General features: G+C 44.0%; 1 protein-coding gene across 2 annotated transcripts in view; it reads right to left on the bottom strand.

The window, feature by feature from the left end:
• The window catches only part of DDX1 (DEAD-box helicase 1), a 40,340-nt gene extending 24,950 nt beyond the window's left edge, over nucleotides 1-15,390 (bottom strand). Inside the window, exons 1-5 of one of the 2 annotated variants that reach the window (XM_088841200.1) lie at nucleotides 15,115-15,390; nucleotides 4,748-4,799; nucleotides 3,899-3,962; nucleotides 2,824-2,853; nucleotides 1,943-2,039 (exon numbers count right to left, since the gene is read on the bottom strand). In XM_088841200.1, coding sequence (XP_088697326.1) covers nucleotides 1,943-2,039; nucleotides 2,824-2,853; nucleotides 3,899-3,962; nucleotides 4,748-4,799; nucleotides 15,115-15,244 — 373 coding nt within the window. In that variant the 5' untranslated portion in view covers nucleotides 15,245-15,390. Of the gene's footprint in view, nucleotides 1-1,942; nucleotides 2,040-2,823; nucleotides 2,854-3,898; nucleotides 3,963-4,747; nucleotides 4,800-7,617; nucleotides 7,724-15,114 lie in introns of those variants that run through there. The other variant, XM_055400025.2, reaches the window with a different exon arrangement.
• Nucleotides 15,391-16,347: the final 957 nt, after the last annotated feature.

Raw genomic sequence — 16,347 nt, 5'->3', positions numbered from 1 at the left:
AACTCCTCTGCTGCTAAGTCACTTCAGTCATGTCCGACTCTGTGTGACCCCATAGACAGAAGCCCACCAGGCTCCCCCATCCCTGGGACTCTCCAGGCAAGAACACTGGAGTAGGTTGCCACTTCCTTCTCCATTAACTCCTCTAGATTCAATATAATTTTACACACTATTTGGAATGTACAATTAAAAGTATTGCTGTTTTGATTAAAGGCAAAACTGAAACTGAAACATGTCAAAAATAATAGTCACTGACCCACCAAGGGCTAAAACCTTTTCTGCTCTCTTATTTCAGCGCCTTCTTATAGGATGGCATTGATCTGTGTCCTAACTATGAGAGCATTAATAAAATGAAGTTCTGATGACTTCAATCATAGTGAAAACAACCTACCAACGAATCAGAGTCTAATTATCACTTTATCATAACTAAAAGAAAAGCCAGTCCTCTATCTTAAATGATTCAAAAGTCACAAAGTATTTTCCTCCTTACGTCTATGGAATCAGCATTTTCCTTTTCTAAAGTATCTTAAGAGTCTGGATAACCAAAGAATCGCAATAGCTAAAGAGAACTCGATGTGTTTTCAAGCCCAATTTCGGCCCAAGATAGAAATCTTTTCTGGATTATTTCTGGTCAAATGGTATCTACCATCTGCTTAAACATTCTGAATGTTCTCTGAGGGCCTCCACTCACTGTGGGCTCAAGTGAGCTACTATGAATTAAGTTAAACATTACTCTCTAGAACAATATTCTCTCTCCAGATCCCTTCAGTGATTTAACAATTATACCATCTCTCTTTTTTGTTTCTCGTGTTTCAGTACCTAGCTTCTTTATCTGTAATAGGACATGGTTTTTAGAACCACAACCGCTCAGGTTATCCTTCTGTGGAGTGTTCCCTTTCATCATCATCTCTCATAAATGATGGCTGATAGCTGTTACAAGTTCTGAGACTATATCTAAATAGGCTAATAGTCTAGTGTTCACATCCATTATCTCACAAATAAGTTCATTCTACAAACTCTGTAACACTGTTACTGTCAAACTCCTGAGAAGAAAACGTTGATATGCCAGCTCATGCCACTTAAGCTTGCAATTGTGTCACAATCAAGTTTTGTTTCATGAAACAAAAGTAATTTAATAAAATCGCAGATTACTCAAGATAGAATGGAATTCAGAAAGCATTTAATAAAAGCGACAAAATTTAAAGATGAGAAAATTGATGTAAGATTGTTGATGGCACCAACAGAACCAATCTTCATGGAGACAGGACTGAAAATATGAAATTTGAGTTTAAAATGTACACTTTACATTTTAACTTCTTGGGCTCCTTCCTTCTTATCTTAAAGGAAAATGCATGCCTCTTTCCCTGTAGGAGGTGGTATTTTCTACCACTATGGGTTTTTACTCTACCAATTATTTGTAAAAATCCTTCCTCAATGCCTTTGTAAAACATCATACCAATTTATCTTCAATGAAACTGAAAGTTGCTTAGTTGTATCTCTTTGTGACCCCATGGACAATCTAGTCCATGGAATTCTCCAGTAGGTAGCCTTTCCTTCTCCAGGGGATCTTCCCAAACCAGGGATCAAACCCAGGTCTCCTGCACTGCAGGCAGATTCTTTACCAGCTGAGCCACAAGGAAGCCCTTTATCTCCAATATTATGCATAAAAGCTATCAAGTTAAGAAAAACATTAAAATAACTATAATTTCCAAAATCCCAGTATTTTCTCAAAGGAATTAATACTAATGTTAGTATTTTAAAAGGGATCGTCTTTCAATGTTTATGCTCTGACTTTTAGCATTGATGGTTTCCACAACACCAAGTGACAATACCATCCCCCATATATCGACAATAAAAGTGCACACTCAAATCTCATGTCTTTAAATATCTAGCATGAAAATTACTAATTTATACAAAAGGAAATTAATAATATGTAATAAATCACCTGAAGCACCAGTTTTAATTGTTGCTTTTCCTTTTTTGCCTTCTTGTTGGTCTTTCAGAGTTTCATACACTATCTGAATAACCGGAATACTGAAAGCCTAGCGAAGAAACAAGAGTGCTCTATATTAGTAATGAGATATCAGCGACAGTTTAATAATCAATATAAATTGTGAGAATTATGCATGCACCTTAAATAATTAAACAATACACATATTCCTGATTGCTGCTCTAGTTTGCCCAAAGCCAAAATATCAGTAAGATAATAAGAGTTGACTGAATGAAAGAAATAGAAGCCAGCCAACAGCCCAAAATAATAAGCAATAGGGACCTACATAATGAACTAAACTGAAAAGGATAAATACTATTCTCTAGTCTAGACCAATAGAAGATCAACCTCTAATTGCAACCTCTTTATTACTGGAGCCACTACATTAAAATTCAGAAGTGAATATAAATATTAAAGATACTGTAACTTTTTCCAAGACCAGTTTAAAACTACATTCTTAAAGCTATACCCTTGTAAATCTTTTTCAGAATTAGCTGGCACGGCAACAAAAATATTGCTCTCAGTGGCAAGCAATGAATTTTTTACATTTTGGAAGGAGGTTATTTGATTAAATATTTCAAACCAAAAACCACTGTTTAAAGACCCTGAAAGACTGAAGGCAGGAGAAGGATGACAGAGGATGAGACGGTTGGATGGCATCACCGACTCAATGGACAGGAGTTTGAGCAGACTTCAGGAGATGGTGAAGGACGGAAGCCTGATGTGCTGCAGTCCACAGGGTCACAAAGAGTCGGACACGACTTAGGTGACTGAACAATAAAAGTTGCTTTAAAAATCAACTCTTACAAAGTAAGTCAACTTAGAAGTTTACTTACCCCAGTTTTTCCACTTCCTGTTTCTGCAGCCTAAATGAAAAAAATAAATAAAGCTTAAATTGCCAGCTAAGGAAATCAAATTAACGTGATAGCATGTAGAAATCTCTAACGATACACAAGTTAGCCAGATTATTCCGATTTCCTCATTCTTTTGACTACTGCCAATCCTGCCATTTCTTTTCCATTCCCTCTGCAATCTGTTCACTTTTCCCATTGCGAACAGTCAAATCTAAACCCTCACTGTTCTAACACCCTAACTGAATCTCACCTCTCAGAGCTATACTGCAAGCTGCTACCAAATCCCAGGGATGGGGAGCTTGGTGGGCTACTGTCTATGGGGTCGCACAGAGTCAGACACGACTGAAGTGACTTAGCAGCAGCAGCAGCTACCAAATCAGTCTTCATAAAAAAACACACTTCTGACCATGCAAGGCATGTCTAGTTAAACACATTCAATGATCCCCACTGCCAACAAACACCCAAATTCTTTACCATGACCCTTGAGAAAGGGCTCAGATAATTTGACCCACCATATACTCCCACCTTATCTCAAGTTCCACCTCCCCACCCCTGCACTGCAGACACATGTATGTCATGCTACCACTTGAGTGAACTACTCTGGGATCATACCCTGCTTTCTCCTGTTCCCTGTTTTTGCTGATGTGCTCTCTACCTGGAGGGCATTTCTCCTTTATTGTCCCTTGTCCAAAATCTACTTCTTCCAAGCCGAGTCCCTTACGATTCCTCAAGCAGAAGAGTAACTACACCCCCACTTGAATCTTGTCACACACTGCGTTTCTTAGGCAAATCCTCCCTTGTATGACATTTATCTGAGCTACTGGGTTTAAGCTTCTGAAAGGCAAGGACTGCATCGTATCCACCTCTGTGCCCCCCACAACTCCTACCTACTTATTTTGAATGGAGCATACGGATCTTCAATGTTGGTGAATAAACAAAATTAATTTGGTAAAAATATCATTTTTAAGTCTATGGGGCCTCTTTAAGTGTGCAGGTACAAACAGCCCGAGAATTGTGTTTCCCTGGCTTCCGACTACCCCACCATGTTTAAACATACCATAAGGACATCACCTCCTCCTAGGATCAGGGGGATGGATTCAGCCTGGATATCAGTTGGGAGACTAGAAGAATCATTTTGAAGAATTTTAGTTAGTTAAAAAAAAGGGAAAAAAAATCAAAGCTCATTAAGTCATGTTAAACAATAAACCTAGACGAGAATTTTATTTGGTAAACACTGGCTGGATGGCATCACCGATTCTGTGGACATGAGTTTGAGTGAACTCCGGGAGTTGGTGATGGACAGGGAGGCCTGGCGTGCTGTGATTCATGGGGTCGCGGAGAGTCGGACACGACTGAGCGACTGAACTGAACTGAACTGAACTGAACTGAACAACCTTTTTAGGAGATCCAACCAGTCCATTCTAGAGATCAATCCTGGGTGTTCATTGGAAGGACTGATGCTAAAGCTGAAACTGCAATACTTTGGCCACCTCATGCGACGAGTTGACTCACTGGAAAAGAGTCTAATGCTGGGAGGGATTGGGGGTAGGAGGAGACGGGGACGACAGAGAATGAGATGGCTCGACGGCATCACTGACTGGATGGACATGAGTTTGAGTGAACTCCGGGAGTTGGTGATGGACAGGGAGGCCTGGCGTGCTGTGGTTCATGGGGTCGCAAAGAGTCGGACACGACTGAGCGACTGAACTGAACAACCTTTTTTCAGCTAAAAATATATCAACGTTTAAAAAGGAAAGTCTACAATTTAAAGAATCACAAGAAAAAAACTGAATTTCACTTTCCCAACTGGGCCCAAAAATCTTTGATAAAATCACTAACCGTTATTTAAATTGTAAAACTCTGCTGTCACAGGAACATGCAGGTTTTTAAAGACAGAGGTACTTACAGCCAATCCATCTCTTCCACAGCTTGTGCAATCTCAGGCATAACACCCATCTCTGGAAATAAAAATTAATTTTAAAGATAAATTATATTGCTCTTAAAACTACTGTTCAGTGGTGAAACAGGTTTGAGGCAACATTCAGTTACAAAGTATCTACTGAGTACAAATTTTGGAGAAAGACTTGAGTTCAAATTCAAGCTCTCACTACCAATGTGACCTTAAGCAAGCTACACACCTATTTCCCCACACAAAATGGATCTAAAATACTGCCTCCATTGTAGGGACATGGGAAGATTACAGATACTCAAATGTAACGCACCTGGAACACAGCTGTCACTTAGTAATGATACACAGTAGCCACCAGGGACAGTTTCCTTCCTACCACTAGTGAAAAATCTGCGAGAATTGGAGAGAAGGTTCCAGACCAGTACCTTGGTGTTTCATCTACAGATAATGTGGAAATCACGTGTCTTGCCTCTGTGAGGACCATGTGAATACCCTCAGCGATCTGAGACAAACGAACAGGTAAGAAGAGGGAGCCCACATTTACAGGCAGCCATAATCAAAACTATGATGAACTGAAAGGGAGGGGCTGGTGGTGAGAACTTGGGTTAACCGGAAATGTCAGACGTTCGTCTCTGTTCTTACCTGTTCACATGTTTAAGTAATTTACATCAAAGCGAATCCTAAATAAAGAGGCCAGGTTATTTCTCATTGGATTTTGAAATTTCATCACTTCTCAAATGAACTGTAGAGTTGAATGTAATAGTCAGTTGTATTTCTTAAATTTCCTTTCCAAATAAGAAGTGATCTTTCAAGTCTGCATTTAAAAACTGTAGCTTTTATTACTGTTATCTATACAACAGTATATATTCCTATTAAAAAACGAACACTACTCGAATACATCCAACCCCAAAGTTAAACTATCTGGATATTTTGTATTTCTTATAATCATTTGTAAAAAGGCATAAAATAAATCTATAATCCACTGCAAAAGTAGCTCCCACACAACCCCCTCTACCTCATCAGGTGAGAAGACTCATATTAGCAGTAGATACAATACTAACATTTTATAAGTGTGCTCAGGAGCGCCCGACTCTTTGTGGCCGGATGGACTGCAGCCAGCCAGGCTCCCTTGCCATGGAATTTTCCAGGCAAGAATACTGGAGTGTGTTGCCATTTCCTTCTCCAGGGATCTTCCTGAGCCAGGGGTGGAACCTGCACTGGCAGGCAGATTTTTTACCACTAGCACCAGCTGGGAAGCCCAAACATTTTATATAGTGACCTAGTTAATATAAATATCAATGACGTAAGAAAGCATAAAAATCTCTTCCAAAACGGCAGGCTCTCCTACCACTCAATCTCTTTGACAAAATCCACAGATTGAAAAACTAATCCAGGTCAAAAGTACAGCCAAGCTGACCTTTTTAAGAAGTGACCCCATGACAGTCTAGGTGTATTCTCTCTCCTAAAATGCAAACTGCTTGAAAAAAGAGTGATGGTCTTCAATAGACTGCATCCATATTAAGTTGCTTGCAGAACTATTACACTGCAAGCAGCAACCAAAGACGGCTTTCAGCAAATTCCAGGCAATTTCTTGTTCCACACTGGTCATGCTCTTTGCAAATTTGCTTTGAAATCATGTTTTCTTTAAACGGAACATTTTTAATAGTCAAAAGGAAAACAGCAATATTCATGCTCTTGAATTCCACTATTGTCTTTATTTCGTATCACAGACTCTTCGAGCCCTTTACCCTAATATTGCTGAAATCTGTGCATGACTCCCAAAGTGACCCTACAAAATGACAACCTGGAGCTAGCTGCTCTGCACACCTGGGCTCTGAAATCTTGTTTTAGGAGAGTTGGTCAAAGAAAAACTGCTCCCAGTCTGCGCAGATTTCCTCTCGTCTCCTATGAAACGCAACTAAAACCACCAGGAATCTTCCCTCACAACTAAAAATCTGGAATTCCTAATGTTCTAATAGTAGAAAAATGAAGAAAGTAACAATACTGCGTTATATCTGAAGTCATCTTAATAGGTTAACAAACATTAAAGATGGTTGGCCTAACTGCATACATTTATTGCTAAATAAATGTACAACTTTCAGTAGGTAAGGCTGACTGCAACTTGTGGACGTATAAAGGAAGAATGATAAAGAAAAAGGAAAGAAACAACTGTCCAGTTACGTAAGCCATCTCAAATTCCTGTTCGCAACGAAAGAGGGTATCACCAGAAAAGAACGATTTTGAAAAGTGTGCGGTGAGCTCGTGTGTACGCGGCTGAAAAGGCTTTCCCTATAGCTTAGATATATGTAACGTTACGGTTGATGTAACAGCGCTTAACAACAAAGAAGCATCAGGTTTGTGCCTGGGACTTTTCGTTCTGGAAGGGCCTGGGGGAAACTCTAGATGCAAGACGGTCACTTCCAAGGAAGCCCTCTCCCCGCGCCCCGCTGCCTCCCGGCCCGGCCCGGCCCGGCCCCTCCCCGGGCGCGGGCAGAAGACGGTTCCCTGCACCACCCGCCACGTCAAAGCGCAGGAGGCCCGGGGCTCCGAGCGCAGCTGCAGCATCGCCGCCGCAGCAGGCGGGACAGCGGGTGAAGGGCGGCTGGAAGGAGAGACAGACGGGAGCGAGCACCGGGGAGGCCCGGCCGGCATCCGGGCGGCAAAAGGCCGTCTCACTGCAACAGCGAGGCGCCCCGGTCGGGCCTCCCGCGCCGCCACTGGTCCCCCGAACCCGCCCCGGGGCGAGGCGAGCAGGAGATCGCCCTGGACAGCTCCCTCCTGAACCGCGCGGCCCCCCTCCGCCCCTCGGCCCAAGGCGAGGCGCCGATCGGGCCGCCCGCTCCGGCCCCCCTGCTCCGCGGACGCACCGGAGAAGGCCGCCATCTTTGCCCCGTCCTCCGCCGCTCGGCTCGCGCTCCCTCCCTCCGCCCGGGCACGCTGCGCGGTGGCCGCGGGCGCTTCCGCCCGGGTCTGCTGCTTTCCAAGTCCGGGCAGGCACACAGCCTCGACAGAAAGGTTCCGGAAACAAAAAGACCCGCCCCTGGACCTCATAGCGCAGACCCAGTTCAGCTGCACCTTGCTTTTCCTGAGTAGCGAGGACCCGTCATCATTAGACGAACTCAGAGTTGCCTTTTACGTCAAGTATGCTGTGTGTCATCAGGACCACTTTCCCACGTATAAGGAAGCAGGCCTTTCGTAATGAGGCTCACACAAGGGCCCAGGATGATCCAGACAACAAAACTGTGTTATCTCTGCTGCCTCCCTCAGACCCCACAACTTCTCAAAGATAATAAGCAGGGCTTTCTGCTGTGTGAATGACCTGGAGAGAATGTACTGAACTCAGTGTCCAAAAAAAAAAAAAAAAAACCACACCAATACTAGGGAGAGGAGAGCCTGGCACCCAATAGCCATTTATTAAATATTTTTGACTGATTCCAGCCTCCCAGCCTCAGTGTTTGATGTAGTATTGATAATTTCAAATCTGTTTGATGTCCATGTAGTTTTGACTCTTCTTTTTGCAGAAAGATAGGAAAAGGAAAGGAATATTTAATCCTCCCGTCAGCTCTGCCAGGGAGTATTAACATCTTTAGATGAAGACACTAAGTGTCAAGAAATTAACTCATCTAAAGCCATGTAGAAGAACTATACAAAAAAGATCTTCATAACCCAGAGAACCACAGTGGTGTGATCACTCACCTAGAGCCAGACATCCTGGAACGTGAAGTCAAGTGGCCCTTATGAAACATCACTGCAAACAAAGCTAGTGGAAGTGATGGAATTCCAGCTGAACTATTTCAAATCCTAAAAGATGATGCTGTGAAAGTGCTGCACTCAATATACCAGCAAATTTGGAAAACTCATCAGTGGCCACAGGACTGGAAAGGTCAGTTTTCTTTCCAATCCCACAGAAAGGCAGTGGCAAAGAATGTCAAACTACCCCACAATAGCACTTACCTCATGCGCTAGCAAAGTAATAGTCAAAATTCTCCAAGCCATGCTTCAACAATACATGAACCATGAACTTCCAGATGTTCAAGACGGTTTTAGGCACAGGAACCAGAGATCAAATTGCCAACATCTGTTGGATCATCAAAAAAGCAAGAGAGTTCCAAAAAAACATCTATTTCTGCTTTATCGACTACACCAAAGCCTTTGACTGTTGGATAACGATAAACTGTGGAAAATTCTGAAAGAGATGGGAATACCAGACCACCTGACCTGCCTCTTGAGAAACCTGTATGCAGGTCAGGAAGCAATAGTTAGAACTGGACATGGAACAACAGACTGGTTCCAAATAGGAAAAGGAGTACGTCAAAGCTGTATATTGTCACCCTGCTTATTTAACTCATATTCAGAGTACATCATGAGAAATGCTGGGCTGGATGAAGACACAAGCTGAAATCAAGATTGCCAGGAGAAATATCAATAAATTCAGATATGCAGATGACACCACCCTTATGGCAGAAAGAGAAGAAGAACTAAAGAGCCTCTTGATGAAAATGAAAGAGGAGAGTGAAAAAGTTGGCTTAAAACTCAACATTCAGAAAACTAAGATCGTGGCATCCGGTCCCATCACTTCATGGCAAATAGATGGGAAACAGTGAAACAGTGGCAGACTTTATTTTGGGGGGCTCCCAAATCACTGAAGATGGTGACTGCAGCCATGAAATTAAAAGACACTTACTCCTTGGAAGGAAAGTTATGACCAACCTAGACAGCATGTTAAAAAACAGAGACATAATTTGCAAACAAAGGTCCGTCTAGTCAAGGCTATGGTCTTTCCAGTGGTCATGTATGGATGTGAGAATTGGACTGTGAAGAAAGCTGATCGCCGAAGAATTGATGCTTTTGAACTGTGGTCATTGGAGAAGACTCTTGAGAGTCCCTTGGACTGCAAGGAGATCCAACCAGTCCATCCTAAAGGAAATCAGTCCTGAATATTCATTGGAAGGACTGATGCTGAAGCTGAAACTCCAGTACTTTGTCCACCTGATGCAAAGAACTGACTCATTGGAAAAGACCCTGATGCTGGGAAAGATTGAAAGCAGGAGGAGAAGGGGACAACAGAGGATGAGATGGTTGGATGGCATCACCGACTCGATGGACGTGAGTTTGAGCAAGCTCCTGGACTTGGTGTTGGACAGGGAGGCCTGGTGTGCTGTAGTCCATGGGGTCGCAAAGAGTCAGACATGACTGAGGGACTGAACTGAACTGAACCAAAAGCCACCTAGCTACTGAACAGCAGTGGTAGCTGAGCCACATCTGCGTAACCTCAGGGTGCTTGCTGTACCATGAGTAGCTGGCCACAGAAGAACAGGAGAAAAGTTAAATCTCAAAATGTTTCAGATGGACTTAGATTGACAGCTTCGGGAGCCATACTCTCTGGGTTTGAATTCTAGCCCTGCCTCTTGCTAGCTGTGTGTTAGTGTTAGTCACTCAGTCATGTCCGACTCTCTGTGACCCCATGGACTATAGCCCTCCAGGCTCCTCTGTCCATGCAATTATCCAGGCAAGAATACTGGAGTGGGTTGTCATGCCCTTTTCCAGGGGATCTTTCTGACCCAAAGATCTGCCACATTGGCAGGCAAATGTTTTACAGTCTCAGCCACCAGGGAAGCCAACTTTGCGTAGGGTAGTAATATCAAATCTTGTTTTAATCAACATAAATGTCTATTTTACTTATCCCATTTTAAATAACCATCCAAAGAACTTTTTAAAAATTCATTTGCGGTAACTCCTTTTTTTAAAAGAAAATGATTTTTACCTCATTGAAACAATAACTAGATATTTTTTGTGTTTTTTCAGGGTTTCTGCTGATATTCTTAATTGCTCTTATTAGCATCTGTGAGACCATTAAGAAGACCTTAAGGAAGCTTTCTAAACTGTTTTTTCTTGTTTAAAAAAGTTTTTAAGTTATTTTGACTTTTGTTTTATAGGTATCAACAAAACAGTTGTTTACAATGATAGTGCTCCGCTGTGTAACCTTGAACAAATCTGGGCTTCAGTTCATTCTTTTGTGAAATAACCATGAATCATGTTGATCTTGAAGGATTGGTATGAGGATTGAATAAAATAGGTAAAGCATCTACAACAGTGCACAGCACCGTCCTAACTCTCTGCGTGTTAACTCTCTTATTATACTAGGATGTGTAACAGGATCCACCACCAAAGGCAGTACAATCAGACCGAGCTGCAGCCTCCCTCCTCCAGGGGGCACCATTCACAGTATATTCTATATTCTCATTCTATTTTGTGCTATGATTCATGGGGTCGCAAAGAGTCGGACACGACTGAGCGACTGAACTGAACTGAACTGAATATAAGTGGTAGGATTTCCCTGGTGGCTCAGACGGTAAAGGATCTGTCTACAATGCGGGAGACCCGGGTTTGATCCCTGGGTCAGGAAGATCCTCTGGATGAAGGAAATGGCAACCCACTCCAGTACTCTTGCCTGGAAAATCCCATGGATGGAGGAGCCAGGTTGGCTACAGTCCATGGGGTCGCAAAGAGTCAGACACGACTGAGCGACTTCCACTTCACTTCACTTATGTAAGTGGTATGCCTGAGAGTTATGCAGTACAGCAGTTCTGAATAGATACCATATACCCCATATTTTTCCTCGCTCAAGGGATGAAGCATTTTCCAGGGGACTACTCAGAACTTTTGATCTCGGGAGTTTGGGAAGCAGAAGGCATACTCTGAGAAGCTGTGACGAGAGGGCACCAAGGCAGCAGGGCAGGAAAAGAGCCAGAGGGAAGAGAAGGCAGCTGTGTAAGCAGACTACAGTTCCAACAACTGAGGGGGAATATGTATGACCTTCCCCCTCAGGGCTAACTGCACATGTGGAGAGTGGACTTGAAGCTCTCTTCAAAGGGAATGTGCCCAAGAGAGCTGCCTGGAGAAGCTAAAGGATGCAGCAGACAGACCCCCAAAGGACTCCATGTTATTCATACTTCTAAACAGATGGGGGCCTTCCTGGTGGCTCTGACAGTAAAGAATCTGCCTGCAGTGCAGGAGACGCATGTTCAGTCCCTGGGTCAGGAACGTCCCATAGAGAAAGCAGTGACTATCCACTCCAGTATTCTTGCCTGGAAAATTCCATGGACAGAAGAGCCTGGCAGGCTACAGTCCATGGGTTTGCAGAGAGTCGGACCCTGCTGAGAGACTAACACTTTAACCCTAGGACAGACGTCACCTGCATCATGTGAGTTGAGTTTGGAGAATACCAGTACAAGAATCTCCCAAGAAAACAACAAAAAGTAACTCTGAGCTAAAAAAACCAACCTTGGGCATGATTGAGCCCAAGAGCACTAGATTCAGATCGCAAAGGGACCCACCAACCAAAGGTGAGTCTCCTTTCTGCCAGATGTTATCCCTCCCCAAGGGTCAGAAACAATAGCTAATGGGAGACAGGAGAGCAGAAATGAGAGTGACTTCACCCTTCACAGCATTGCTAAGCTGGGGAGAAGGAAGCTGTCCTTTTGGTTTAAGTTGTGAATTTTGATCATAACACTGGACCTGATAATTTAATTACAGAAATGAGACTATAGTTGGGATGAAAATAGCCAGGCTGCTTTTCTTTGTCTGTGCGTGCTTAGTCACTCAGTCGTGTCCAACTCTTTGCAACCCCATGAACTGTAGGCCACCAGGAGCCTTTGTCCGTGGGATTTTACAGACAAGAATACTGGATTGAATTGCCATTCCCTTCTCCACCTGGTCCTGGAAACTCTACATAAATCATTAGGTGGAAAGACAAACACCACTAGGTGGCGCCAAATTGTAGCTGAGCTGATGGCACCAAACGTAACTGCAGCCATGCTGGGTAAAGCTCCAAAGGTAATTAAAACTCCCAGCTGGGACTTTTCCACCAACGTTTATTTCCATAACTTCACAATAACCCAGCATTTCATGTAATTGAACATTTTTGACCCATAGCCAATCGTGTTTGGTGGAATTTTCCTGTAATATCCATGCACCCAAGATAGACTGTGATACGTATTTTCAGGTAAGGTGTACTATAGGTCACTGCAGACCAAATGGATTTTAAGGTGTACTATAGGTCATGGCAGCCCTAAGAAATACATTCTTGGGTTACCCAGGCCCTTGAGAGTGTATAGAGGATGAGCCCCATGAAGGAGTCCATGGACTGGCCCCACACATTCCCCTTTTCACTTGAAAGTGAAGTGTGAGATGCTGAGTCGTTTCCAATTCTTTGTGACCCCATGAACAGGAGCCCACCAGGCTCCTCTGTCCATGGAATTCTCCAGGCAGGAATACTGGAGTGGGTAACCATTCTCTTCTCCAGGAGTTCTTCCTGACCCAGGAATTGAACCACGGTCTCCTGTATTGGTGGATTCTTTACCATCTGTGCCACCAGCAAAGCCCTCACACTTTCCCTTCTCTATTATTAAAGTGAAAGTGAAGTCACTGTCGAGACCGACTCTTTGCGACCCCGTGGACTGTAGCCCACCAGGCTCCTCTGTCCATGGGATTGTCCAGGCAAGAATACTGGACTGGGTTGCCATTTCCTTCTCCAGAGGATTTTCCCAACCCAGAGATCGAACCCAGGTCTCCCGCGTTGCAGGCAGACGCTTTAACCTCTGAGCCACCAGGGAAGCACTGTTATACAGCCTGGGAAAAGAAAAAAAGAAAAGGTTGCCTTTCCAGACTCCCTTGTAGAGAGACAGCATGAGATCCACTTTTGCCTAGATGAAAATGAAAGTTCCTTTTTAAAAAGGAAACGTCTGACTGGCAGATACTCTTTGTCTTCTGGACCATGGTCCCTGGAAATGCAGAGATGAGCCACGAAAATGGCTTTATGCTAAAGGTTTTGAAGCAGAAATCAGGAGACTGGATCCTTGAGGAATGGTGGTGAACTACGTTACCAGCCCAGGTCTGTCTGTCTTATATATTTGAGCTACTGTTAATACCCTCTGGCTTGCCACCCAACACATTCCTAACAGATATGAAGGAAGGAGATGAAACATTTATCCATATAGATATTGTGTATATCTATATATTTTGTGTGTATATATATATATATAGTATATATATATTGTATATATCTACATATTGTATATCTATATCCATATAGATATCACTCAGATCATTTCTTTATATGTTCTAGAATAGAGCAGTAAGAAACTTACTGTGGCTCTAAAGTCATGGCCCCAGTCATGAAGGCATTATCAAAAACAACCCTTGAATATATGTTCATTTCCTCACAAACAAAAATGAAGAAGAAATGAGTGTGCCATATGCAATGGAAGAAATGACCCTAAATTTCCTGTCCCTATTCTGGCTCCTTCTGGGCCCTCCTTCCTAGCTTTTAAGGATCTAGCCATTCCCAAGAAGGAAACAGCAAGAGAGAGTTGTTTTAATGTGGAGGAAGTCAATTAGAAGATGCGATACCGTCATTATATAACTCATCCCCCAAGTCCTTCCTCCCAATACATAATACAAACCCATTCATTATACCACCTAGGTAATGCCTCACTCCTCAAAGCTTCCCCAGGAAGTCTGCCCACAGATCTACGTCTTAGGAGAAGAGAGAACTTAGCAGCAATGCTCTGGATCCTGAATCCTGCTGTGAGTAGTTGCTGTTGTTATTTTTCAGTTGCAAAGTCATGTCCGACTCTTTGCAACCTCATGGCCTACAGCAGGCCAGGCTTCCCTGTCCTTCACTATCTCCCAGAGTTTGGTCAAACTCCTGTCCATTGAGTCGGTAATGCCATCCAACCATCTCATCCTCTGTTGCCCCCTTCTCCTCCTGCCTTCAATCTTTCCCAGCATCAGGGTCTTTTCCAGTGAGTCAGCTCTTCACATCAGGTGGCCCAAGTATTGGATCTTCAGCACCATTCTTTCCAGTGAATATTCAGGATTATTTCCTTTAGGATTGACTAGCTTGATCTCCTTCCAGTCCAAGGGATTCTCAGGAGGCTTCTCCAGCACCACAGTTGAAAAGCATCAATTCTTCGGTGCTCAACCTTCTTTATGGTCCCAGTCTCACATCCATATGCTGTGAGTGGATGTGGCCAACCTTCCATCAGGACACCCTCTCCACTTTGAGAGCTCTCGGTAGTAGACTCCTGATTCTACCCTCCAGAGAATGGCACACACCAGACCTTCCTATCAGCAGGTACCCTAGGGCCACTGTATCCTTCAACACATCAGACCATGCAGAATTCCTTGCATAGAGCAGATTGCCTCTCACCACTAAATGTTTGCTTATGCTGCTTTCTCGCCCTAGAATAGCCTTCCTCTTTCAGTTTCAGTTATCTATTGCTAAGTAATGCCTCCAAACAAGTACAATAGCTGATTTATTGGTCATGATTCTGGGAGCCTGGAATTTAGGCAGGGCTTACCTGACTGGTTCTTCCGTTCCACGCAGTATGAGCTGGGATCCTTCCCTTGGCTGCATTCAGATGGTAGGCTGGACTGGACCATCTGAGAAGGCTTCACTCTCATGCCTGGTACTGCAGGGCCCCCATCCATGGGCTTGCTCTCTCCAGATGGCCATCTTGGGCTTTCCCACAGCAGGATTAATCCAGGGAAGACAGACTTCCTACACGGTACCTGGGGTTCAAGGGGAGAGGGCCCCAAAATAGAAAGCCAAGGCTGCGTATCTTTTAAGTCAGCTATGGAAGTAGCTCAGTGTCACTTCTGCCAAGTTCTGTTTGTCGTTACAGGTCACATGACCAGCACAGCCCAGATTCATGAGGAAGAGAAATAGGCTCCACCTCTAGATGCAAGAAGGCTTCCCAGGTGGCTCAGTAGTAAAGAATCTGCTTGCCAATGCAGGAGACACAGGTTCCATCCCTGGGTCAGGAAGATCTCTTAGAGAAGGAAATTGCAACCCACCCTAGTATCGTTACCTGGGAAATCCTATGGACAGAGGAGCCCAGTGGGCTACAGTCCATGGAGTCGCAAAGAGTCGGACACGATTGAGCGTCTTCACTTTCTTTTCTTTCTTATTAGTTATCTATTGCTACAAAACAAGTGACCCCAAAATCTAGTGACTTAAAACAAAAACATTTATTATTGCTCACAGCTTCTGGGGAGCAGGAATTCAGGAGCAGCTAGGCTGGAGAAGGAAATGGCAACCCACTCCAGTGTTCTTGCCTGGAGAATCCCAGGGATGGGGGAGCCTGGTGGGCTTCCGTCTATGGGGTCACACAGAGTCGGACACGACTGAAGTGACTTAGCAGCAGCAGCAGCAGCAGGCTGGGGACATCCACACAAAGCCGTTCTTGCTGTTGTAGTAAAGCTGCGGGCCTGGTTTGCAGTCATCTGAAGTCTGGGTGGGGGTGGGGGGATTGGGGTGGACGACGGGCAGGGATCAGCTTGTAGAGGTCGCCAGCTCTTGTGACTGGAGTAATTAGCAGGAGGCCTCTGTTCTCCACTTGGACCTCTTCCAGGGGGAGCTTGAAGGCTCTCATGAGATGGCTGCTGGTGTCCCCTAAACTCCTCTCTGCTTGCCACTGAAACCAGGGATCCTAGAAAGCAAAGCAGAGGAAGTGATCTTCTATAGCCTAGCCATCAAAGTCACAATGTCACTACTGCCATATCTCATTGGCCACAGAGGCCTAGTCAGTTGG

Source organism: Moschus berezovskii, chromosome 11, assembly GCF_049115385.1.
Source record: "Moschus berezovskii isolate FMDL1 chromosome 11, NW_MosBer_1.0, whole genome shotgun sequence".
NCBI lineage: Eukaryota > Metazoa > Chordata > Mammalia > Artiodactyla > Moschidae > Moschus > Moschus berezovskii.
This window is presented reverse-complemented; position numbering and strand designations above follow the sequence as displayed.